Source organism: Myotis daubentonii, chromosome 3 (genome assembly GCF_963259705.1).
Source record: "Myotis daubentonii chromosome 3, mMyoDau2.1, whole genome shotgun sequence".
Classification (NCBI taxonomy): Eukaryota; Metazoa; Chordata; class Mammalia; order Chiroptera; family Vespertilionidae; genus Myotis; species Myotis daubentonii.
In genome coordinates this window covers 57,554,055-57,575,885 of record NC_081842.1, presented here as the reverse complement: position 1 = coordinate 57,575,885, position 21,831 = coordinate 57,554,055, and the positions used below count along the sequence as shown (strand labels likewise).

The 21,831-nt window shown below is 45.5% G+C and overlaps 1 protein-coding gene across 2 annotated transcripts in view; it reads right to left on the bottom strand.

The window, feature by feature from the left end:
- Window positions 1-6,840: 6,840 nt before the first annotated feature.
- Window positions 6,841-21,831, bottom strand: part of MYLK (myosin light chain kinase) — a 178,218-nt gene continuing 163,227 nt past the window's right edge. For both annotated transcript variants that reach the window (XM_059687642.1, XM_059687643.1), the window contains 4 exons: window positions 19,468-19,591; window positions 13,010-13,139; window positions 11,303-11,434; window positions 6,841-8,869 (listed from right to left, as the gene is read on the bottom strand). In XM_059687642.1, the coding sequence (XP_059543625.1) occupies window positions 8,619-8,869; window positions 11,303-11,434; window positions 13,010-13,139; window positions 19,468-19,591 (637 nt within the window). In that variant the 3' untranslated portion in view covers window positions 6,841-8,618. The remainder of the gene's footprint in view (window positions 8,870-11,302; window positions 11,435-13,009; window positions 13,140-19,467; window positions 19,592-21,831) is intronic.

The following is a 21,831-nucleotide window of genomic DNA, read 5'->3' as shown; positions in this document are numbered from 1 at the left end:
TGGCTCAGTGGATAGAGCGTCAGCCTGTGGACTGAAGGGTCCTGGGTTCAATTCCAATCAAGGGCACATGCCTGGGTTGTGGGCTTGACCTGCAGTAGGGGGTGTACAGGAGGCAGCCAATCAATGCTTCTCTCTTTTTCCCCTCTCCCTTCCTCTCTGAAATCAATAAAAATATATTAAACAAAGAAAAAAAAAGATCTTGGTTTGCATCAGTGAATTGATACCTTACATTCCCTTTGAGGCTCCCTTGAGAGGTACCTGGTTTCTCCAGTCTCTTCTTTAGGGCAAAACTGACTTGTCTTCCTATTGGCTTCCTCCTTTGTAGAAAGTCAGCTTTCAGCTTCTCTGCTCTTAACTCAGTTACCCACTCACCTATTTGCTTTCCATCTTCCAAGCTTCTAATATTTTTCATGTCCTCTCATATTATCTTTGAAGGGTTTATAGCAGGGGTCCTCAAACTACGGCCCGCGGGCCACATGCAAATACAAATATTGTATTTGTTCCTGTTTTGTTTTTTTACTTCAAAATAAGATATGTGCAGTGTGCATAGGAATTTGTTCATAGTTTTTTCTTAAACTATAGTCCAGCCCTCCAATGGTTTGAGGGACAGTGAACTGGCCCCCTGTTTAAAAAGTTTGAGGACCCCTGGTTTATAGCTTTAAAAAATATTATTCCCTTACTCTCCATTTAATGGAGGATCTAAAGGGAACAGAGATACTGCTTGTCTTCAGTAGTTCATGTTTGGCCTTCTCTATGATAACTTGCCATTCTCTAAACTCTTGATCTGGTTCTCTAGAAAACAGGACCCTCCATTTTTGAGCTTTCTAGACGATTTAAAAACAATATCTATCCAGCCTTTTCCTGAGACTGTATAGCAGAGCTCTCTTTGATCTGTGGTTAATATGCAGTTAGAGGAGGAGAACCAAGATGGCGGCATAGGTTAACGCCGGAGTTTGCTGCTTTGAACAACTACTTCAAAAGTGAAACTAAAACACGGAACGGACATCACGCAGAACCACTGGAACGCTGGCTGAGTGGAAGTCCTACAACTAGGAGGAAGGAGAAACACATAGGGACACTCAGAGGAGGCGCAGTGCTGAAGTCAAATTCTGAGGTGCGGAGTGCGCGGAGCGGGCTGGCGGCGGAGGGCGCGGTTGGCGTTTTCAATCGGGAGGGAGTCGCAGACTCTGAGCTCCAGATACAGGCGAGTCTTTAGGGACCCAGACTCAAACGGGAGAAGCGGGACTGTCTGGCTTCGGTCAGAGCGAGTGCAGCTTTCTCTCTGAGCTTTGCAGCGGGTGCTGGAACTCAGAGAGGCAGAGCCCCTGGGGACAGGACTGAGAGCCGCCATAACTGCTCTCTCCGGCCCACCCTGTTGATCCTGTGCGACCCGCCCTGCCCAAGCCCTGCACAGAGGCATTTGCCGGATAGCCCCAGGCAAAGGCTAGATTAGCACCTCCCTAGAGGACAGAAGTTCTCTCACTGCTGACACAGCTGATTCTTATAGCCACTTGGCCTGGAGGTCAAACCCTCCCTAGCATTAGCTACAACAATCAAGGTTTAACTATAAGACTTCGAACAAAGACCACTAGGGGGTGCACCAAGGAAGCATAACAAAATGCGGAGACAAAGAAACGGGACAAAATTGTCAATGGAAGATATAGAGTTCAGAACCACACTTTTAAGGTCTCTCAAGAACTGTTTAGAAGCCGCCGATAAACTTAATGAGCTCTACACGAAAACTAATAAGACCCTCGATGTTATGTTGGGGAACCAACTAGAAATTAAGCATACACGGACTGAAATAACGAATATTATACAGACTCCCGACAGCAGACCAGAGGAGCGCAAGAATCAAGTCAATGATTTGAAATGCGAGGAAGCAAAAAACACCCAACCGGAAAAGCAAAATGAAAAAAGAATCCAAAAATGCGAGGATAGTGTAAGGAGCCTCTGGGACAGCTTCAAGCGTACCAACATCAGAATTATAGGGGTGCCAGAAGATGAGAGAGAGCAAGATATTGAAAACCTATTTGAAGAAATAATGACAGAAAACTTCCCCCACCTGGTGAAAGAAATGGACTTACAGGTCCAAGAAGCGCGGAGAACCCCAAACAAAAGGAATCCAAAGAGGACCACACCAAGACACATCATAATTAAAATGCCAAGAGCAAAAGATAAAGAGAGAATCTTAAAAACAGCAAGAGAAAGAAACTCAGTTACCTACAAGGGAATACCCATACGACTGTCAGCTGATTTCTCAACAGAAACTTTGCAGGCCAGAAGGGAGTGGCAAGACATATTCAAAGTGATGAATACCAAGAACCTACAACCAAGATTACTTTATCCAGCCAAGCTATCATTCAGAATTGAAGGTCAGATAAAGAGCTTCACAGATAAGGAAAAGCTAAAGGAGTTCATCACCACCAAACCAGGATTATATGAAATGCTGAAAGGTATCCTTTAAGAAGAGGAAGAGGAAGAAAAAGGTAAAGATACAAATTATGAACAACAAATACGCATCTATCAACAAGTGAATCTAAAAATCAAGTGAATAAATAATCTGATGAACAGAATGAACTGGTGATTATAATAGAATCAGGGACATAGAAAGGGAATGGACTGACTATTCTTGGGGGGGAAAGGGGTGTGGGAGATGCGGGAAGAGACTGGACAAAAATCGTGCACCTATGGATGAGGACAGTGGGTGGGGAGTGAGGGCGGAGGGTGGGGCGGGAACTGGGAGGAGGGGAGATATGGGGGGGCAAAAAGAGGAACAAATGTAATAATCTGAACAATAAAGATTTAATTTAAAAAAATATGCAGTTAGAAAGAAGTCAATGTGAATTAGCTTTTGTAAATATCAATTAAAAACCAGGGAACGTTGAGGGGTAAAGACTAAGTGCGATTAGTTTAAAGTCAAGCTTACCTGAAAAATTTCCTCTTGACTGGAAAATAAGACTCATAAGGTCAGATGAGCTATTTCCTTTGTGTCTGATGAAGAGTACTTAAGAGCTGGGAGTTAAAAATTACCATTAGAACAAGAGGGCAGTTGTAGCCTTTCCTAAACTCACCGCAATTATTTTTTGTGCAATTGCGTGTGCACTTTGTTTCAAAAGTCATTTATTTTTTTTGGGGGGGGGTGGAATTTAAAGTATTCTTTCTGTCATTCATTATATGAAAGTATCTTTTTCACATATGTTTTATTTCTGCAGAAGTATAACCAGTTCCTTGAGCATTATCAGAGGATCTTTGACTTATCTTAGCATCTCTGGGTACCAGAATGAATAGGGGCTTTCCATAACGATGAGGTAGCATGCACGAGCTCATTTAATTTTTTAACAACCTGTCAGATGGGAACTATTTGTTACTCTAATTTTATGCTGAGAAAACTGAGGCACAGGCTACACAGTACAATTGGAACTGATTCTCCTTGGCTAATTACCTAGGTTAGCTAGATCCTACCCTAGTATCTTGTAGCATTTGCCTTCAATGAACAGGTGAAGAGCTTTCTGGAGAGAGATCTGGGTCTTCAGGGACCTTACCAAATAGGTTATATGACTGCTTGCTAATGGTTGATGAATTTGGCCTGAGGCTATTTTTCACTGTAACATAGCATCTGGAGCAAGGCTGTGGAAAAGCCCTCTCGCTCAACCGATGTCTTGACTATTGGTGGCTACAAACGTCTGCCCAGAAGAAGCTAATAAATGTAAATGACCAAAGTGACAGGTTAATTGGTAACCTCCTCCTTTCTTAGTTATATCCAACTAGAAGAAATCTAGTCCCAGAGAGACAGATGATATGAGGATTTATTACACACTTCTGTGCGGTCACTATTGGGGCTATAGTCTCTGACACGAAGCCCTCCCTGCGATGTGTGAGCCATTAGAACATGGCCAAGGACTATGGGCTAAAATTTCAAACAACCAGCAGTTAGAAATTTAATGTTGTCTCCAAGCACTATAGATCTCCTGGATATTTCCAATTCCAATGGGAAGGAAGTTACGATCAAAGCCACTGAAGTTAAAATGATTGTTGCTCCAAGGATGGCCCCTCCCCTTCCTTTTGATTCACTGTCAAGGAAATTCCGTCCCAGCAACCCTGTCTCTCTCCTTCTCTGCATCTATCTCATCTGTCCCCACTGGGTGCTCCCCTATCTCAAGTAGCTCCAAGTTCCAAACACACAGATTTTTGGCCTAGGTGGTTGTTTCATATCACAGGTTATCTGGTAACTGCTTGTGGATTGCAGGCCTATTTAGATTTTGTGGTGAGAAGCACAGAACTGGTAGTTTAAAATTTTCTTAAAAAGTGAAAAAATGTGTATATATATATATATATATATATATATATATATATATATAAAACCCTAATATGCAAATAGACTGAACAGTGGAACAGCTTGTTGCTATGATGTGTGCTGACCACCAAGGGACAAGGGCGGGATGGTGGAGCAGGTGAGCAGGGGCACCTGACCAAGGTGGGGCACTCGTTGCTGTCATTGGGGCAAACCTCTGGTGGTTACTGAAAATTCTTTGCTCCTGTGCACTACGGTCCCACCCAGCACTTGCACCCACTGCCGGCACCAGAGCTGCTGCTTGCACCCACTGCCGGCGCCGGCCCAGATCGCTTGGTGCTGTCAGTGGGTGCAAGCGGTGGCTGCCGGCACTGATCACCCCTGAGGGCTTCTTCCACCTCTCCCTGCTCCTGAGGGGCGATTTGGGTGGGCAGCCACCCTTTGCACCCACTGCCAGCGACAACCCCACTCACACCTGCTGCTGGTGCCCAGCACTGGGCCCAATTGCTCAGCGCCATCAGTGGGTGCGAGTGGGGCAGGTGCTGTTAGCACATGGGAGTGGGCTGCAGCAGGAGTGGGGCTGCAGCAGACAGGGGACTGGGGGCTACAGAGGGAGGGGCCGGGTGGGGCTACGGAGGATGGGCTGAGACATGCCCCTATGTCCACTGCAGCCTCAAGGCCCACAGTTCCTTTCAAGGTGCACGAATTCGTGCACTGGGCCCCTAGTATGAATATAATTAATGAAGAACAATAACCTAAGTATTGAGTTTACATTATTCAATATAATTGATGATGTTATAGACCATACTCCCCTTCACAGTAATTTGAAAAGTGATATGTACAGTCAAGGTAAAATCTGGAGTTTTTTCTTTTCCTCAGTCTATCTAGAATAGTGCTGTCCAATGGAACTGTACAGAAAGTTCTAATCTGTGCTGTCCAAGAAGGTAGCCACAAGTCAGTCACATATGACTACTGAAAACTTGGAATGTGGCTAGTACAACTGAGGAACTGAATTTTAGATTTTATTTATTTTAACTAAATAGCCACTTATGATTCATGGTTACCATATTGGTCAGAACAGACCTGGGATACAGTGAAAGATCTTATAGCAGCATAGTCTAGAATCTGCTGCAGCCCCAGAGAACCCTAGATTCTTTGTGATTTATAAGAATAAATGTTTACTTCTTATTTGTGTTCTGTACCTGTTTGGAGTTGCGTGGGGAGCCAGGTGGGTAAAGCAGCCACATCTCACATGTTGGCAGTCACTGTGGAGAGTTCTGTACCAGGACACAAATGCTCTGGCCCATGGGGATGCACATCACTTCTGCTCACAGCTCACTGACCAGGACCAGTCACAGGGCCCCAGTGAGCTAGGAGCAGGAGTGCAGTCCTAACTGTGCCGGGGCAAAGAGCCTCAGTAATGACTGCTACAGACATTAGCCTCCCTCTTAAAATACAGAAAAGAGTTCCCAAGGGGTAAGGAAAGTAGTATTACTTGTGTTTTCTTGAAAAGAAGAGAGTTGAGTTTCTTTAGAATTCATCTTTCACATTTTGGATACTCACTGCAGAGATTTATAAAAAGCTGGTAAAATGTGAAAAGTAAAACTCAAAAATTTTGAGAAAAAGAAAAAGAGACTTTGTATAAGTTCAAACTGACAACAGTCAGCATGTCTTTTTAGTTATACATAGAAATATCATTTGATATGAAGCTCTGCAATGTAAGGAACAATCTGGGGGTTATTCTTTATATGTTTGGGATGAAAATGGAACAGAAGAAAGTGTATTTGTGATTTTTTTCATAGTACAGAATATATATGATACATTTTTCACCAGCAAGCAATAAAAAGTCCTTTTCTTTAAAAATAATTTTCTCACTAGGAATATTGGCAGATTGTGGTTGCCTTAAAAATGAAAAAATGAAAAAAACAACAACAACAACAACACAAAAAACTGGATGAATGGATTGTTTCTTTCCAGACCATGTGGGATCATAGAATTATCTAGTCCAACATTTAATGGCATGTCTTGATTCTTTCTATAACATTTACAATATTGTTTGGATCTCCAGACATGGGGAAGTCACCATCTGATATCTGATAACAGACTTCCTTTAAAGCAGGAGGACAGTATCCTGGTAACAAATACTTCAATATCAAGACATGGAAAGATGGCACTTGGCAGCTAATAATGAGTTGCATCAAAGTTACAAATGCAAACCAAGCCCTGGTAAATAATATTAATGATGAGGATGATTTTTCCACCTGTTGGAAATGTCATGTAGATTTTAGTACTATGAGGATACCATAGATATCAGAAGTGTAACTGAACCAAACTGATGCTCGAGGGAAATTCTGAACTAAGTGTGCAAATTAGGCTACCTAGTATATATAAGAACTAACTAAGTCATCCTGCTCCTTATTGAAATGCAACCAGAATTGCCATTTATGCAGCACAACATCTATTTTCTGTTTCCAGGGTCTACCTGGGTAGTCTACAACTGGTGGCATGGGAAGAAAGGGAAGGCTGCAAAGACTGAACAAAAAGTATGCATTGTGGTATCCTTTATTTAAAAATTGTGAGCTAACTACAGTTGTAGTGTTCTCATTTACCATTCTGTTGGCATAATTAACTGGGAGAACGTTAACACAATTTCAAGAAGGCATCAAAAACCTGTAAACAAACGTACACACCACACATGCACACACACACACAACACACACACACACACACCAAGATTATAGTCTAAACACAAAGTGATGAAGACAAGCTCTGAATACTCTAAATCAAATTAAAAACCCTTTGTTATAATAAACTGTGGCAAAAGTGTGGCTATTATGAAAAATATAACTGTTTAAAAAGCAAAAAGGAAAATACTGACAATTTGAAATTAGCAGCAAAAAGCAGATAAGATAGAATGTAAGATAACATAAGACTAAGTAATAGCAAAATTCTAATGTTGATACTGTGTAGGATTGCACTGAAGTAATTTAAGATCGATTCTTGAGGAACTATTAAAAAGTCCCTTGAAATATTAAATCGCTGCACTTTACAAACAGTGGACAAGAATAAAACATTTGGAATGGTATACACACACACACACACACACACACAGAAAATGTATTAGGCATATCAGTTTATGGTCTTTGTTTAAGACCTTCAAAAAGTTTTATAAAGAAAAATTTAAGTGCCAATGTAGTGAAAGAAAGTTAGAAGTTCCTAAAGATGCACGTCTGATGCATTTATTGGGTCTGAGAATATATTTTGAGGTTGGGAGCAAGGCATGTTTGATGCACATTCAAGAAAAAAACAAACACATCGTGGAATCTATAGGGTAGGTAGAGTTCTCTGAGGGTGTTTAGAATGAAGATGTGTCAAACTCAGACTATCCTGAAGGAGACTCCAAAGTATGTAGAGTTCTATAGCTCTTCATCAGCTGAAATGTTTCGTGGTGGCCAATAAATAAGGCTTACTTTTCAGCAAACTGGTTTTCATACAAACACAAAAATCTTTACCACACATGCAGAGCTGATAGTCTCTAACAGCACAAATATGACTCCTGGTTTCAGAAGGAAAGCACATTAGCAAGGATATTTTCCCCCACGAGTTCTTATAAAAATGTCTGAAGCTGCTAGATACCTGCAAAGAGGGGATACGTTTAGATTGCCTACTGATTTTAGAAGGAGGTTTTATTTTCCTAAGGAAGCCAGCCTTCTGTGAGCAGGGGGCCTGTCTTCAGAATCTAAGTGTAATGTCCTTAGTGCTTAAACTCATGGCAAGCTCAGATCCAGAAAAACAGGCAGGCAGAAGCGGGAATGAAAAGTCTGAATGTCTACAGTATAGTTTGAAGTAAAATGTGCCTCGTAAATTAAAACGGCTCAACTGCTTTCAGACTGAAGGGCTGCAGCCTGGAGAAGACCCAGTTCTCTGGAGTTAGGAGCTGGGAGAGAGACCCCTGTCTCCAGGGGCCTCTGGGCTGACCTGGGGCCGCGGGGCTTCATTTTTTATGAGTGTTTCAAATTTGTGACTTTGCCCAGAAAAATACTTCTTTTGGTTACTTTATCTTTAAAATCAACTGGTCGGCCAAGTTACTGGTGATTTCTCAAAATGAAATCTAGCTGTACTAGTATCTTAAGGTGCCTAGTAACTGAAATTAATGCCCATCAATAACACTGCTAGGTACAAACCGCTGTTGCTAAGAACTGACCCTAAAATGACCTAACTAGGTAATCTATCACACTAGGTGCTTTTACTATCTTGGGGTTTTGAGCGTTAGAGAAATAGTTTTTGTACTAAGACTTAGAAACTGCTTCTCTCTGGCTTTGTTTCACTCTTCCTCTTCTTCCTCTTCCCCTTCTCCTTCTCCTTCCTCCATGGTTTCCACAATGAGTTCCGCTGTGCAGGTGGCTTCTCCGAGACTGTTGACAGCCTTGCAGGTGTACTTGGCATCATCATCCCCGCACACATCGCTAATGATTAAAGAGCAGTTCCCATCCTCATCGTAGTCTATCTGGAAGTGGCGGGACTCCCTGATGGACTGGTCGTCTTTGAACCAGACGACCTCAGGGTCTGGGTATCCTGCATCACAGGGAGGGAACACAGGTAGCAAAAACTGTCATTCAAAATTTCCTATCAGTTCATGCAAGGAACTCTCAAGCTACTAATGCCGTAATGGAAAAAAATGACAACGTTGCCTTTTAGCAGCTGCTTTGATATTGATGTTTGAACAGAACTGTATTGTAAATACTAACATATGAAACCCTGCGTGAGGTGTTTCACAGTCATCCCCTTTCCCATCCATGTGGGGCCTGCCCCCTCCCCCCCCAACCCGCCACACGCACACACACAGATACAGAGTGCTACCTGGAACACCAGCCCACCTCAGTGATACGCCCAGAGCCAGTTGTCTTCTGGGAAGAAATGAAAATTTTTCATCTTGTATAAAAGTTGAGCTTAAATACATTTAATAAAAATGAAGATTCAGAACAAATGGGTGCAAGGGACCTTTAGGGGGTGAGGGAAAGGCTCTAAAATTGGACTATGGTGATGATTGCACAATTCTGTAAATTCACTAAAAACAATTGAATTGTACACTTAATATAGGTAAACTATATGGTGTGTAAGTTATAACTCAAAGCTGATTACAGCTCTATAAAATGCAAGTTAGAGGAGCTGCTAATACTGCTAAGAAAAAGAAAGCAGTATTTGTCTTAGTCTGATCCAAAGTCATAATCTGCCTCTAGATAACTGGAAATGGATCACATTGATTAGCCTCATTTTCTGAATTAACCATGTTTCTGCAAGGTCCAACATTAAAAATACACACACACACACACACACACACACACACACGCCTTTAAAATAGAGGATGGAGCAAAAATAGGTTTACAGTTGTGGTTGTTCATATGGAAAATAATAATAAATAATGATACAAGAATAAACTGCATTTCACATGCAACTGTAAATCTACTTTTGCCACACCCTGTATATTATAATTCTAACTGACTTATGCAAATACCAAAGAAATAATTCCAAACAGATGACAGTCATTATGTTCTAATAATTTTTTGAAATGGAAAAAGGAGCCCTGCCGGAGTGGCTCAGTGGTTGAGCATCAGCCTATGAACCAGGAGGCCAGGGTTCGATTCCCGGTCAGGGCACATGCCCTGGTTGTGGGCTCAATCTCCAGTGTGGGGTGTGCAAGAGGCAGCTGATCAATGATTCTCTCTAGTCATTGATATATCTATCTCCCTCTCCCCCTCCCTTCCTCTCTGAAATTAATAAGTATATATAAAAAAAAAAGAAGGAAAGAACTTCAGAAGACCCAATGACAATGGTGATGGTGAGTCACAGGCTGTGGCCCCAGAGCTTTCAGCAGAACCCCAACCTAAGCCTTTCCACACTAGCAAAGGCAGCACATCACATTTTAAGAATTGAATGAAAAGAAAGATTATGGTGGGCAAGGCATTTACAAGGCATTTTGATACAACGACACAGGTGAAAAATTGTTTTTTCATTCCTAACTTTGAGTTACTTTATCCAAAAGACATTATGTGGCCATATTGCTGGAGAATCTTACAAAATGTTTTGTTCTAACTGTTGTCCTTGGCAGTGAGGTCTTGAGCAAGTTGCTTGAAACACCTGTGCTTCGTTTGGTCAGACTGACATGGAAGATAACCCTCCACTCTGGTTGGCACACGACAGTCACTGACTTGAAGCCAATCTTATTTTGCCCTTTATCTTTCTAGGATGTTGCAGTCTATGGAAACTGAAATACTTTGTGTCACCACCATTGCTAATTTCTCGTGTGCTATATGCTAAGATCCCTTAAGGTCCCTTGAGCTCCAACAGCTCACAATTCTATGGCCACATTGTCCTGCCAGCAGCGACGCATGGGGAAGTCGGCACCGGTGTCTGGATCCCAGCTTCCCTCCGTTTGAAGTCACACTGCATGCTCTCTGCTCTTATCAGTCCCACAACTTTTCCTTTGACTCTGTCACATTCTTAAAGGACTTAAAAGGTTTCTCTTTTCACATGTCATCTAAGAATCCCCAGAGCCACTCAGGACATCAGACATCATCTTAGAGGTGAGGACCTGAGGCTCAGAGAGTCAGATCATTGCCCAGGCCTCACAGCAGAGCTGCTGACTCCACAGCCCGTGCTCCGGGCCAGCCTCCCTCTGAGAGCCTTTAGGGGCACATGCTCCCCAGGAACTTGAAACTTCATTCCATTAAGCAGACTCCATGGTCACATACTATCGTCCATGACAAACCACTTTAACTCGGGTTTAGTGGCTGATGGAAGTAAGTGAAATGTCAAATCTGCCCCTGGGAAGTCACTGACGGCACTAACCTTCAGGGTGGAGTGGGGGCATTGGGCCAGCTCCTCCTGACCCAGTTTCCCTCAGAGCCTGGCTTACCCAAAGGCTCCCAGAACTGACATCGTGCCCAGGGCACACAGTAGGAGCCCAGCAGCCCCCAAACCCTTTTTGTAGTCACAGCTACAACTTACCTTCAATCTTGCAGTCAAATCTAGCAGCACTTCCCTCCACCACTTCTAAATCACGAATGGTCTTAGAGAAATAGGGTTTTACATGGGGCTTTTCCTCAGCAACAGCCTCCAGGAAAGCTTGGGCGACATCTCCTAGAAGATGGGGAGAGGACATGGTCACCCCTTCACTCCTTGTTCTTCCCTCTCCCTTAGTTTAAAAAAGCTGACTTTAAATTTTTTTAAAAAGTAGCTCCAATTTAGCAAATAATGCAGCTTAGAGGACTGAATCATCAGCACACCTTTCTCCTGGGGATAGGTTGGCCAGCTGCCATGTGGTTTTGGCAGAAGAGAAAACTGTGACTAAACTGGGGAAATGGACTCCCCCTTCCCTTACACTGACACATTGAAAAAAGAAATAATCTTCAAAAAGAATTCTGGCTATATTTCAAGCTGTTTCAGGATTCAGTGGAGGGTGTCTAAGAAGGACTGAGCCACACCAGCCTTCCTGGTCTCCCTGCAGAGCAGGCCTTCCCTGCTCCTGAGAAGGGAGGAACCAGGTCCTTGAGGCCTCTTCCACTTGCCAGTTCTGTTGTCCTCACTTACACTGCTCCACGGTGCATGAGAGCAGACCGGGACTGGGATTGGTCCAGAGAAAAGCTAGAACTTGGAGGGGCTCCTGCATCCTATCCCTCCCCCTTAGGCTGGTTGTGGGTCATTGGGAGTGGCAGGAGTGGGTCAGGAGGGACTCTGTCCCCAGCTACATCAGGAAGCCCAGGAGGCGGCCTGGCCGATGACTCTGCCTTTGTGCTTCTCACCTTTGGCTACCAATGGCACCAGGCAGCGGGGCTGGAGGGGTGTCGCTGGCCAAGCAGGCACCTTGAGAAGATAAGGGCCAGACCCTGCATCAATCCGATGCAGAAAGAGGCAGAGGCATTCACTGAGGAGATGGATGGGGCAACGTCTCCGAGGGCAAGTAACTTACCCCGAGGATCTCGAGGAGCAGCCCTTCCAGTCACGTTTCAGTATTTTCAGAAATGCCAAACGAATATGGACTATATACATTAATTTTCCTCTCAAAGAAAAACACAGACTAAAAACAATATTTTTGTCTGACCGGCATGGCTCACTGGTAGAACACTGACCTATGAGCCAGGAGGTCATGGTTCAATTACCAGTCAAGGCATAAGCCTGGGTTTCGGGCTCCATCCCCAGTGGGGGACATGCAAGAGGCAGCTAATCAATGATTCTCTCTCATCATTGATATTTCAATCTCTTTCTCCCTCTCCCTTCCTCTCTGAAATCAATAAAAATATATTTTAAAAATAATAAAAACAGGATATTTTGAAAAAGTAAACTACATGTGATTGAAGTTTTATATTTGCTTAATATATAAGTAGTACTTTTGTAATGAGAAAAATGGGAGCTTTGAATAAATCTTTGCTAAGTCTTATGTACAACGTAAAAAGAATAGTAGAGGTTATCTAGTTCCAGTAGACAAATAATAACTTTACTTTGGAAAATAGTTAAACCCAAGTTAAATAATTAAAGAGTAATTAGGCTTAATAACTATTGTCAGAGCAACCTAAAAGTAGTTCTGAATTTAATCCTTGTAGACTGTATTACAAAAAACAGCCCACCCCCAAAATAAACTCCTCAAAATGCCCCTCCATCCCCCAGCCCTTCCTTCCTCACCACCCGGGAGGAGGAAACCCTCCCGGAGCTCCTTACCTTCCGATTCTAGTTTTTCTGCGTTGAGAGGGCTGGTTGGTGAGCCTGTTGAGGACTTCCTGCCACTGAGCCCTGAGATCATTGCCATAGAGGACAGTCTTCCAATGGCTCTCACAGCATTGCCCGTTTTCTGGAAAGCAGACACTGGGGTTGGCCTCGGGCGGTGCCCCTGGGTCCTGCCGGGCAGTGGGGCTCAGGGAGGAGAGCCCAGCCCAGCAGAGGCAGCCGTCCGTGGAACGAGGGCCTCCCGAGTGCCGAGGTCCTGCCAGAGAAGTGCGCCCGACCTTGTCTGCTCAGCACTATCAGTGTGTCAGAAGATGTTCGGAGAATGGAATGGGGCCTGGAACCGATGTGTGCGTTAATGTGACTAAACAAGGTCAACATGAGACAAAAACCCTTTTCATACTGTGCTCCAACTCCCATAAAAGGGAGAGTTTATATAAAGCAACTGCAGGCTGAGACAGCTCCAAAGACTTATTGCTGACGGGGCGCAGCAGGGCTGTTTCTCGTAAAACAATGCCAGTGACAGGATTGCAATTGGTCAAGAGGATCATTACTACAGATCCCACAGGTCCTCACGCAAGTGGGAAAGCAGCACACTATTGACCTCGTGTGAGTCGCTTAACCTCTGGGCTGGTTTCCTTCTCTGCATAAGGAGGGGTTGGACAAGACTCCAAGGTCTCACTTCGCTCTGTGGCTGGTCCAGATACTTAAGAGATTTTGGGAAACACTCTGGCTGGCTCAGCACAAGCCTATGAATGCAAGTGAAGTTCTGGAGGGTGCTCTCCCCTGGGGTACACCCAGGCATCAAAAAGCACACCGGGAGATGCGAAGCAACGGCACTTTGCTTTTCTGAGTCGAGACACCTTGGGAGTGGACAGAATTTCGGCTGAAAAGGAAGCCAGAACTTGAGATTCAAATTTCTTTGCAGTGTGAATATCCTACCAAGCATAGGATTTAGGTCAAAGAAATCCCCAATAACATACAATGCATCTATGTTTCTTACCTTTAATTAAAGTTTCTTACTCCTTTTCTAAAGTCAATGGGAAAACTAAGATAAGAAACTAAAGTGTAACCAACTGCTTCCACCCAAAGCATCTTTTCAGGCGCCCAGACGCTGTGCATCCAGAGAGCAGATGTCGGCGCAGACTGGCTGCCGAGAGAGGGAGGACACCAGCAAAGGGCTCCCACTCACCCACTGGGCCTCAAACTGTGCCAAAGCCATTTCCCTCAAGTTACTGTTACTGTTAAATGAAATACATTTAAGTATTTCAGCAAAGCCTCACAACTCTGGACTAGTTGGAAAGCCAGTATGCTTCAGTAAAAGGATTATTTCCAAAGTAAAGAATTTCAGGCCACTAGGGAATCATATAGAAAAGTGTGTGTGTGTGTATGTGTGTGTGTGTGGTTTAAGCAGTGGCCTGTGGCTATGGCCATGATCACTTTCTCTTGTCACATGCCACCAGTGTTGCAGACTGTTTTCATGCACTTTGGACAGACATTCCATCTTGCCATCTTGCTCTGTCCTCTGCCCATCCACCCTCTCAAATACATCATTGTTGGTGTTGGCATGCTTCTGGCCCTCTGTCACCGTGGTGAAACTGGGTCACTCTGAACAGAACCCAGGAAGCCCCGGGGGGAGGTGATAGGTGGGGAAGCAGGTGAGAGACGATGATGGAGTAACAGCTCTGTGCAGAGGCACTAAGGCCCTGCAGAGAACGAGACCATTTGGCAATCTCGCGTGCTCTTCTGGAGGAGGCTGCCACATTGATCTGTCTGATGTGCTGGCGAGAGTGTTGAGAGACCCAGCTCTTCCCGTGGGAGCTTACTCTGGCCTCAGGAACGTGCGAGAGACAGGCAGCCATCCATATAGTTAACATCAGGCCAAGCTGCTTCCTAGTCGGCCAGATTCTCAGAGTCTGCCCTTCCTTCTCCTCTCCCTGTATCCTTTATCCAATGCAGATAGGTCTGCCCTCGCCAGGAGTCTCTAAATGCAGAGAGTTCATTCCCAAAAAGGGACTGGTTAGTTCTTGAACCACTGATTACTATGTGACCTTTTGCAAGTTGGTTCCCTTCTCTGGGCCTCATGTCCTTGAACCAGAAGATTCAAATCTCCCTGTAGCTCTACTCTTCCACAGAAGACTAGGATTCATGTTCAAGAATATGTAGCAGGAAACACCCCCCTGAGCAGTTGGGCTCCCTAATTCCAAACACCAGGATGGTCTTCACTTCCATGGTGTGGAATAATGAAGTCTTTCCTCGTCTATTAACAACATGACTAACATGAAGTTACCAGAACAAGGCAAACAAAGGAGTTACGATATTTCCGAGGAGGCGGCAAATTCACATTAACAAATAGACCATACACGGGAAAATTTTCCATCAGTTGGAGTGATATGACATATGATTTCTAAAACAGAGAGATATATGTGCTTAATAAGGAAAAACATTTAAAATAATCTATGCCATAATTCAATCTTTGGAAACTCATTTATGGGGGGGAAAAATAGGCCAGGCCAATGTGGCTCAGTGGTTGAGCATTCCACCCATGAACCACGAGGTCACCGGTTCAATTCCTGGTCAGGGCACATGCCCGGTTTATGGGCTCAATCCCCAGTAGTGGCCATGTAGGAGGCAGCTGATCAATGTTTCTCTCTCCACAATGTTTCTATCTCTCTATCCTCCCTCCCTCTCTCTCTAAAATCAATAAAAAACATATTTTAAAAATTGGTAAGGAAGTTATTTGTTGGAACTGGAAAAGAACTATATTTGTATATACCTTTGAGTTGAAAATTGGTTGCTGTTTTACTTGATCAAGACCTTAGGAAATTTTTGGAACATCAAGGCAGCAACGTTTCAATTTCCTAAACTCCATCCTTGTTTGGAGGAAGCCTCTTTCTCGTTTGAGGGCAATGGCCAGGCTGGGTCCTGTGCTGCACGCAGGCATGCTCTGTACGGGCCTCTCTGAGCCAGCAGCTCCCCTCCCCTGGGAGCCCGCGAGAGTGACTAACCAGCCCCACGTGCCCAGGACGGAGGGCTTTCCAGGATAAGGGTCTGTCAGTGCTAAAGCTGCGACAGTCCCTGGCAAGTGGGCAAGCTAGTTACCTACGAGCCAGCCCGCAGTCAGAGACCCTTTATACACCAACAGCCCCAGATTGGAGTTTCCCGAGACCTGCATGACATCCAAGGTGACTGCCAGGCGTACTCAGTGCTATCCTATGCCCAAGGCTTTCCTCCTGATGGCCCTGTGGTCCTTGCTGCTGGGGCCTTCGTGGTTCCCAGAAAGTAAAGATGGTTGTCCCTGGGCCTCCAAACTCCTAGTCTTTTGTTTCTGGTTTTGCATGCAAAAGCCCTGTTATCCTGTTCCATTTGCCCACCCTCAAGGCTCTACTAGCTTTTAAACATTCTTCTAGGTATAAGTGGAAGAATATACCTTCTCTCAGAATAATTTTATTCTAAGGTCAATAATATGATTAGCCATCCCCATGTTGCCTAGTGTATAGGGCTGTTTCCATGTTGCTTCCTTCCTCCTGGGCCTCTCATGAAAACCACATGAGAATGAAAACAAGGAATTTCCTCTTGGGTATCTGTAGAGAGTTCTGGGCTTGCCCTTTCCCTCCACCACATCCCGCCCCCTCTGTTTCCCTCCACCTCACCTGCTCCACCACACAGAACCTCACTGCTCTGATGGGGAACCTATTCCAGGACAGCTAAGGTGCTGGTGCCTGGAGTTAAAAATGTGGGGAACATGGCCCTGGCTGGGTTGGCTCAGTGGATAGAGCGTCGGCCCACAGACTGAAGGGTTCCAGGTTTGATTCTGGTCAAGGGAACGTACTTCAGTTGCAGGTTCGATCCCAGGCCCCCATCGGGGCCCGTGTGGGAGGCAACCAATCAATGTGTCTCTCTCATGTCAATGTTTCTCTCTCTGTGTCTCTCCCCTTCCCTTCTACTCTCTCTAAAAATCAATAGAAAAATATCCTCAGGTGAAAATTAACATAAAAAATGTGAAAATGTTTTCCTAAGAGAGCAATGTAGCATAAGATGGTCAGATGGAGCTGAACTGTCACCAGTGATATTATGCTTCAGGGACAAGACGAGTCAAAAGGGATTGTGTGGTCTACTTCTGTGAAGCCTAACCACCGTGTCTGTGGGAAAATCACTTCCAAAGGCTGCTACCCATATTAAAATATGACTTTAAAATTCCTTCTCTGAATTCTGCCCTTTTCTCCCAGAATTTCTGCCCCTCACTTCCAGAAAACCCTCTGACTAATAACAGTGTAAACAAGAGAAAAATTTTAAGTGATTAAAATACCAGCAAATTAATGGTTCCTTGACCCCTTTGACTAAAAAATTCCATTTGCTTCCTCTCCCATTTGCTTATCTCTTCTCCACGCCTGTCCCGGGGTGGGTGTGTCAACAGCAGATGCGCCTGCTCCCAGAGAGCCTGCAGCGAAGCTGCTGCCCCTTAACCGCAGCCCGGCAGGCAGAGCCCAGGGCCACCGCTGAGGACTGCCCCACCCCACCCAGCACCTGCCTGCCCCAGAGATCCCACTATTTCTTTGAGATCTGTTGGCCACAGAACCATTAATAAAGTCAACCTTTGATTTTTGTGGCCCTGTCTTGCTTTGTTTTGTTTGTAAGAATATGTGCTACTCCGATTTCACTGGATGCTAACAGCGCCGGAGGGTAAGGTGAGCAGCACAGTCTTTCAACTTGCCTGGCACTTGAGGGTGGCCAGGTCCACCTAACCCTTCAGACAGGGTGGGGATGGGGTGGGGTGGGCATGGGGATCAAGAACTGACTCCCGCTGTGGGGAGCACGGCTCCTAGTCCCTTGTACCCCCCACCTGAAGCCCCTCCCCTGCCTCTGTGGGGAGTGTGGTTTCTGAGGGAACTGTTCAGTCATCCCGTGTAGCAGATGACCAGTGTCCCAGTTGCCCCTAAAACAATGGTTCCTTTTTCTCTGCCACAGGCAGGTCTAAATGCCCAGGTGCCTGACTGCATAGCGAACAGACGGCTCCTTTCAGGTCAGCGTAACCCGGAGGTTCAGCCTCTGTGCCTTTCTCCTCCGTCTATGCTGTCACCCCCCTGTGCTCCGGCTCGGGCAGCGGCTGGCTCCATTCTCCTGTCCGCACTCACATATATGGTATGGAGAGCTATACCGATAGTTTATAATTCTTGCTGGGTGTTATGTCCTTTTATGTCTATTTGCTTCAGTCCCTCCACTACAGTATACGTTCCATGAGTATAGAATGCAGGCCCCCTCCCGTGGCCCGGGAATTTTATCACACTAACAGTGAGAGTAAAACAATACAGTAGATGATGATAAGTTCTCTGTGGTTTCGGATATGGTTTTATCCATCTGCTAAAATCGAAGGCAATTTTGTGTTGTTGTTAAGACTGTGTGCTTTGGAGCCAGGCTCTGGGTTAGAATCCTGCCTTTCCCACTGACTAGCTAAGTGATCCTGGGCGACTTTCCTAACCTTTCTCTGCCCTTGAAAAGCGGGGATAACATTAATCAAGGATTAAAAGACTTGATGTATAGAAAGTGCTCTGAATGTTCTCTAGCACAGAGACGTATGAGCTACTAGTGTCATTTTTGAACACATGCTATGTAGCAGGCACTGTGCTAAAGGCCAGATGAAGATTATCCTATATAATAAAAGGCTAATATGAAAATCGACTGAACGGCCGAATGACCGGTCACTATGACGCACACTGACCACTAAGGGGAAGACGCTCAATGCAGGAGCTGCCCCCTGGTGGTCAGTGTACCTCCCACAGGGGAGCGCCACTCAGCCAGAAGCCCTGAGCCGAGCTCAGGGCTGGTGAGCACAGCGGCAGTGTCAGAAGCCTCTCCCGCCTCCACGGCAGCACTAAGGATGTCCGACTGCTGGTTTAGGCCTGCAGGGGGAGCGGGCCTAAGCCAGCAGTTGGACATCCCCTAAGGACTCCAGGACTGCAAGAGGGCACAGGCCGGGCTGAGGAACCCATTCCCCCGAGTGCATGAATTTCATGCACTGGGCCTCTAGAATCATATAATTCTCATAACAGGGCTGTGACATCGGTACCACTATCATCCCTACTTTACAGATGAGAAAACAAAGGCACCACAAGGGTAAGTCACTTGCCTAAAGACACGTAGCTAGTAACATTCAATATTCCTGGAGGGTGGGGCCACGTCTCTCTTTGTAGGTCATGTGCTCTCCCCCTTCATCGCAAAGAAATTTTATACCATCACATTGCCTTTAAGGAGACCACATTTTTTATGGTTGCCGAATAGTCCTAAAGGTGCATATCCCTAGCCCCGAGGACACAAAATGCCAGTCTTGGTCCCAGACTATTTCAGAAAAAGATTTAAACATTTTTGGAGTGAGGCTGGGGCAAGTTGGGAATGAGGATGGCTTGAAACGCAAATAGGAGAAGCAACATTCCAGTCCGGAGTGAGCATCTCATTACCTGCCATTTCCTTCTGGCCATGTACTTCTTCATCCGGTCCTTGGAGAGTTTCTTGGCCTCCATGGTCTTGGTGTCCTTCATTAGCCACGGATGCTGAAGGCACTGGGTGCAGTCCAGGCGGTTTCTGGTAGAGGCAGAGATCAGAAGACTTCTAAGCAGGAGGGGACTCAGAGACCGCTGTGAGATCAGAAATGGGAGGGTGCCTGTCCCCAGTCACACAGGGCAGAGCCCAGGGCATCTGCTCCTAGTCCGTCCACCGTGACCAGGTCTTCCTCTCTTGGTCTGGGTTACAGGCTGGATGCAGAATAGGTCAGAGTAAAGAAGGCCTAACCATCAAGTAAGCAACTGGAGTCTCATAACCTGTTCTTGGGTCCAGGAAGGGCAAGTGCCGGAGGGCAGGTGTGTCTGGGAATGGCTGGCACCACATTGTAGAGTGGGGTCAGTCTGCCGGTCACATGGGAGCTGGGGGCTATGGAAGCCTAATCCTCCCACCTCTCTGCCTCAGAGATTAGGCCCAAATCTCTGAGAATTCCTAAACTCTCATGTCTCATGTTGAGGTTGAATATCAGCTTTTTCCTGTTAAAACTCAAAGAGTTATGTCCTACAGACAATCTATGCATTATGACAACCTTAGAACCACACTGAAACTCATTTACTCTTTCTGAAAGCTCTGGGAATCTAGAAATATTTCACCTTAATTGTAATAGGACTAATAAAGCCCAAAGAACCAAATGTTAACATACGTAGAAAAACGAGTATAAGTAAATTTGCTAAGTGTAGCCAAGTGTACTGATTTTTAGATAAGGGGACTATGAATTATCTTCATTTCTTATATTCAAATTTTCTATAATTTACATGTATTTCTTTTATAACAGGAAAACATTTTAAAAAGTGCTGCTAGGTGAAGACTTCTGGTTGAAGAGACGTGCTAAGTTTGAGAGTTCATGGGAATCTAGTGTCTTGGTCTATTTGAAATCAGTGCTTAGGTGAGGGCATTTTATGAGCACAGAGGGGCCAACACAGCTCATTGAATAAATTCAAGGTCTGATGAGAAAATAAAATATACACATAACACCTTCTTTACCAAACCCTCAGTGAATGAAGCCGTCCTTGGACCAGTTATTGGGAAAGAGGCGTGCATCTCCCTGGGACACCTTGGGAGGGGAGACCCCTCCCACCACACCGAAGGGACTCTAGGCCCCTCCCAACATGCAGCTTCTCCTTAGGGTGTGCCTGCTCTAATACAAAGACCGGACAAAAAAATGTGAAGACCTCACTGCCAAGGAGTGTGGAGCACAGCCTCTGGAGAAGTCGGCCCTGAGGTCGCTAAAAAGAGCCCCCACAACGCTGCTCCTTTAGCAAGCGCACTCTCCTGTCCCAGGCAGGGCTTGCTGGGGTGGGGGTGGGGGGGGTGTTGGGGGGGAGTAAGATTATCCACTTGCTCTGGGGGAATCCTGCTCAGGCAGGCACCTGAGATTGCAGAGCCTCCTGCCTGCCCTGGAGGTGGGCTGCCCCTCCCTTTCTCATCCTCTGTCACACCGCCTATTTCAACACTACCCTTCTTGGGCCAAGCTTATAACTGCTTCTTATTGCCAAGGACAGTTCCTCGGCCCTGCATCCTCTGGCCACCTGTTTACAGAGGGGGTGTGGAGCCCAACTGGCCAGTTGCTCTCAACAGAACCCCCCCTATTCCCTTCCCTTGGGGTGAGCCATCTCTCTCCCCCCACACACGTAGCCCCTCTCACCTTCCTGACTTGGTTTAGCTGGTTCCCCTCACCAAGTGAGTTCTCATCGATGAATTCTGTCTGCCACACCCAAGGCCTCCTCCAACCTCACCTCCTCGGCAACGCCAACCTCCAGTCTTTCAATGAAATACTGAGTGCCTTGTATGTCTGACCTTTCCTCACAGCCTCTTCTTATACAACTGCACACACCACAGCGGCCCCCTTTTCACAAGTGTTTTGTAGATTCATCCACAGACCACGCGGGCAGCCCCAGGCAGCCCTAGAAGGTGGAGGTGGGGAACCTCAGTGTCTGCACTGTTATGGGGACAGAGATGGAGCTGGGAGAGGGCTGAGCCCCGTGGTCTGGGAGCACAGCGTAACTCTGGGCAGTGGGAACGGTGCCTGGCCATATTCAGGCAGGGAGTTCTTTAATCAGCGGTTCTCAACCTGTGGGTTGCGACCCCTTTGGCGGTCAAGCGATCCTTTCACAGGGGTCGCCTAAGATCATCCTGCATATCAGATATTTACATTACGATTCCTAACAGTAGCAACATCACAGTTATGAAGTAGCAACGAAAATAATTTTATGGTTGGGTCACAACATGAGGGACTGTATTTAAAGGGCCAGAAGGTTGAGAAC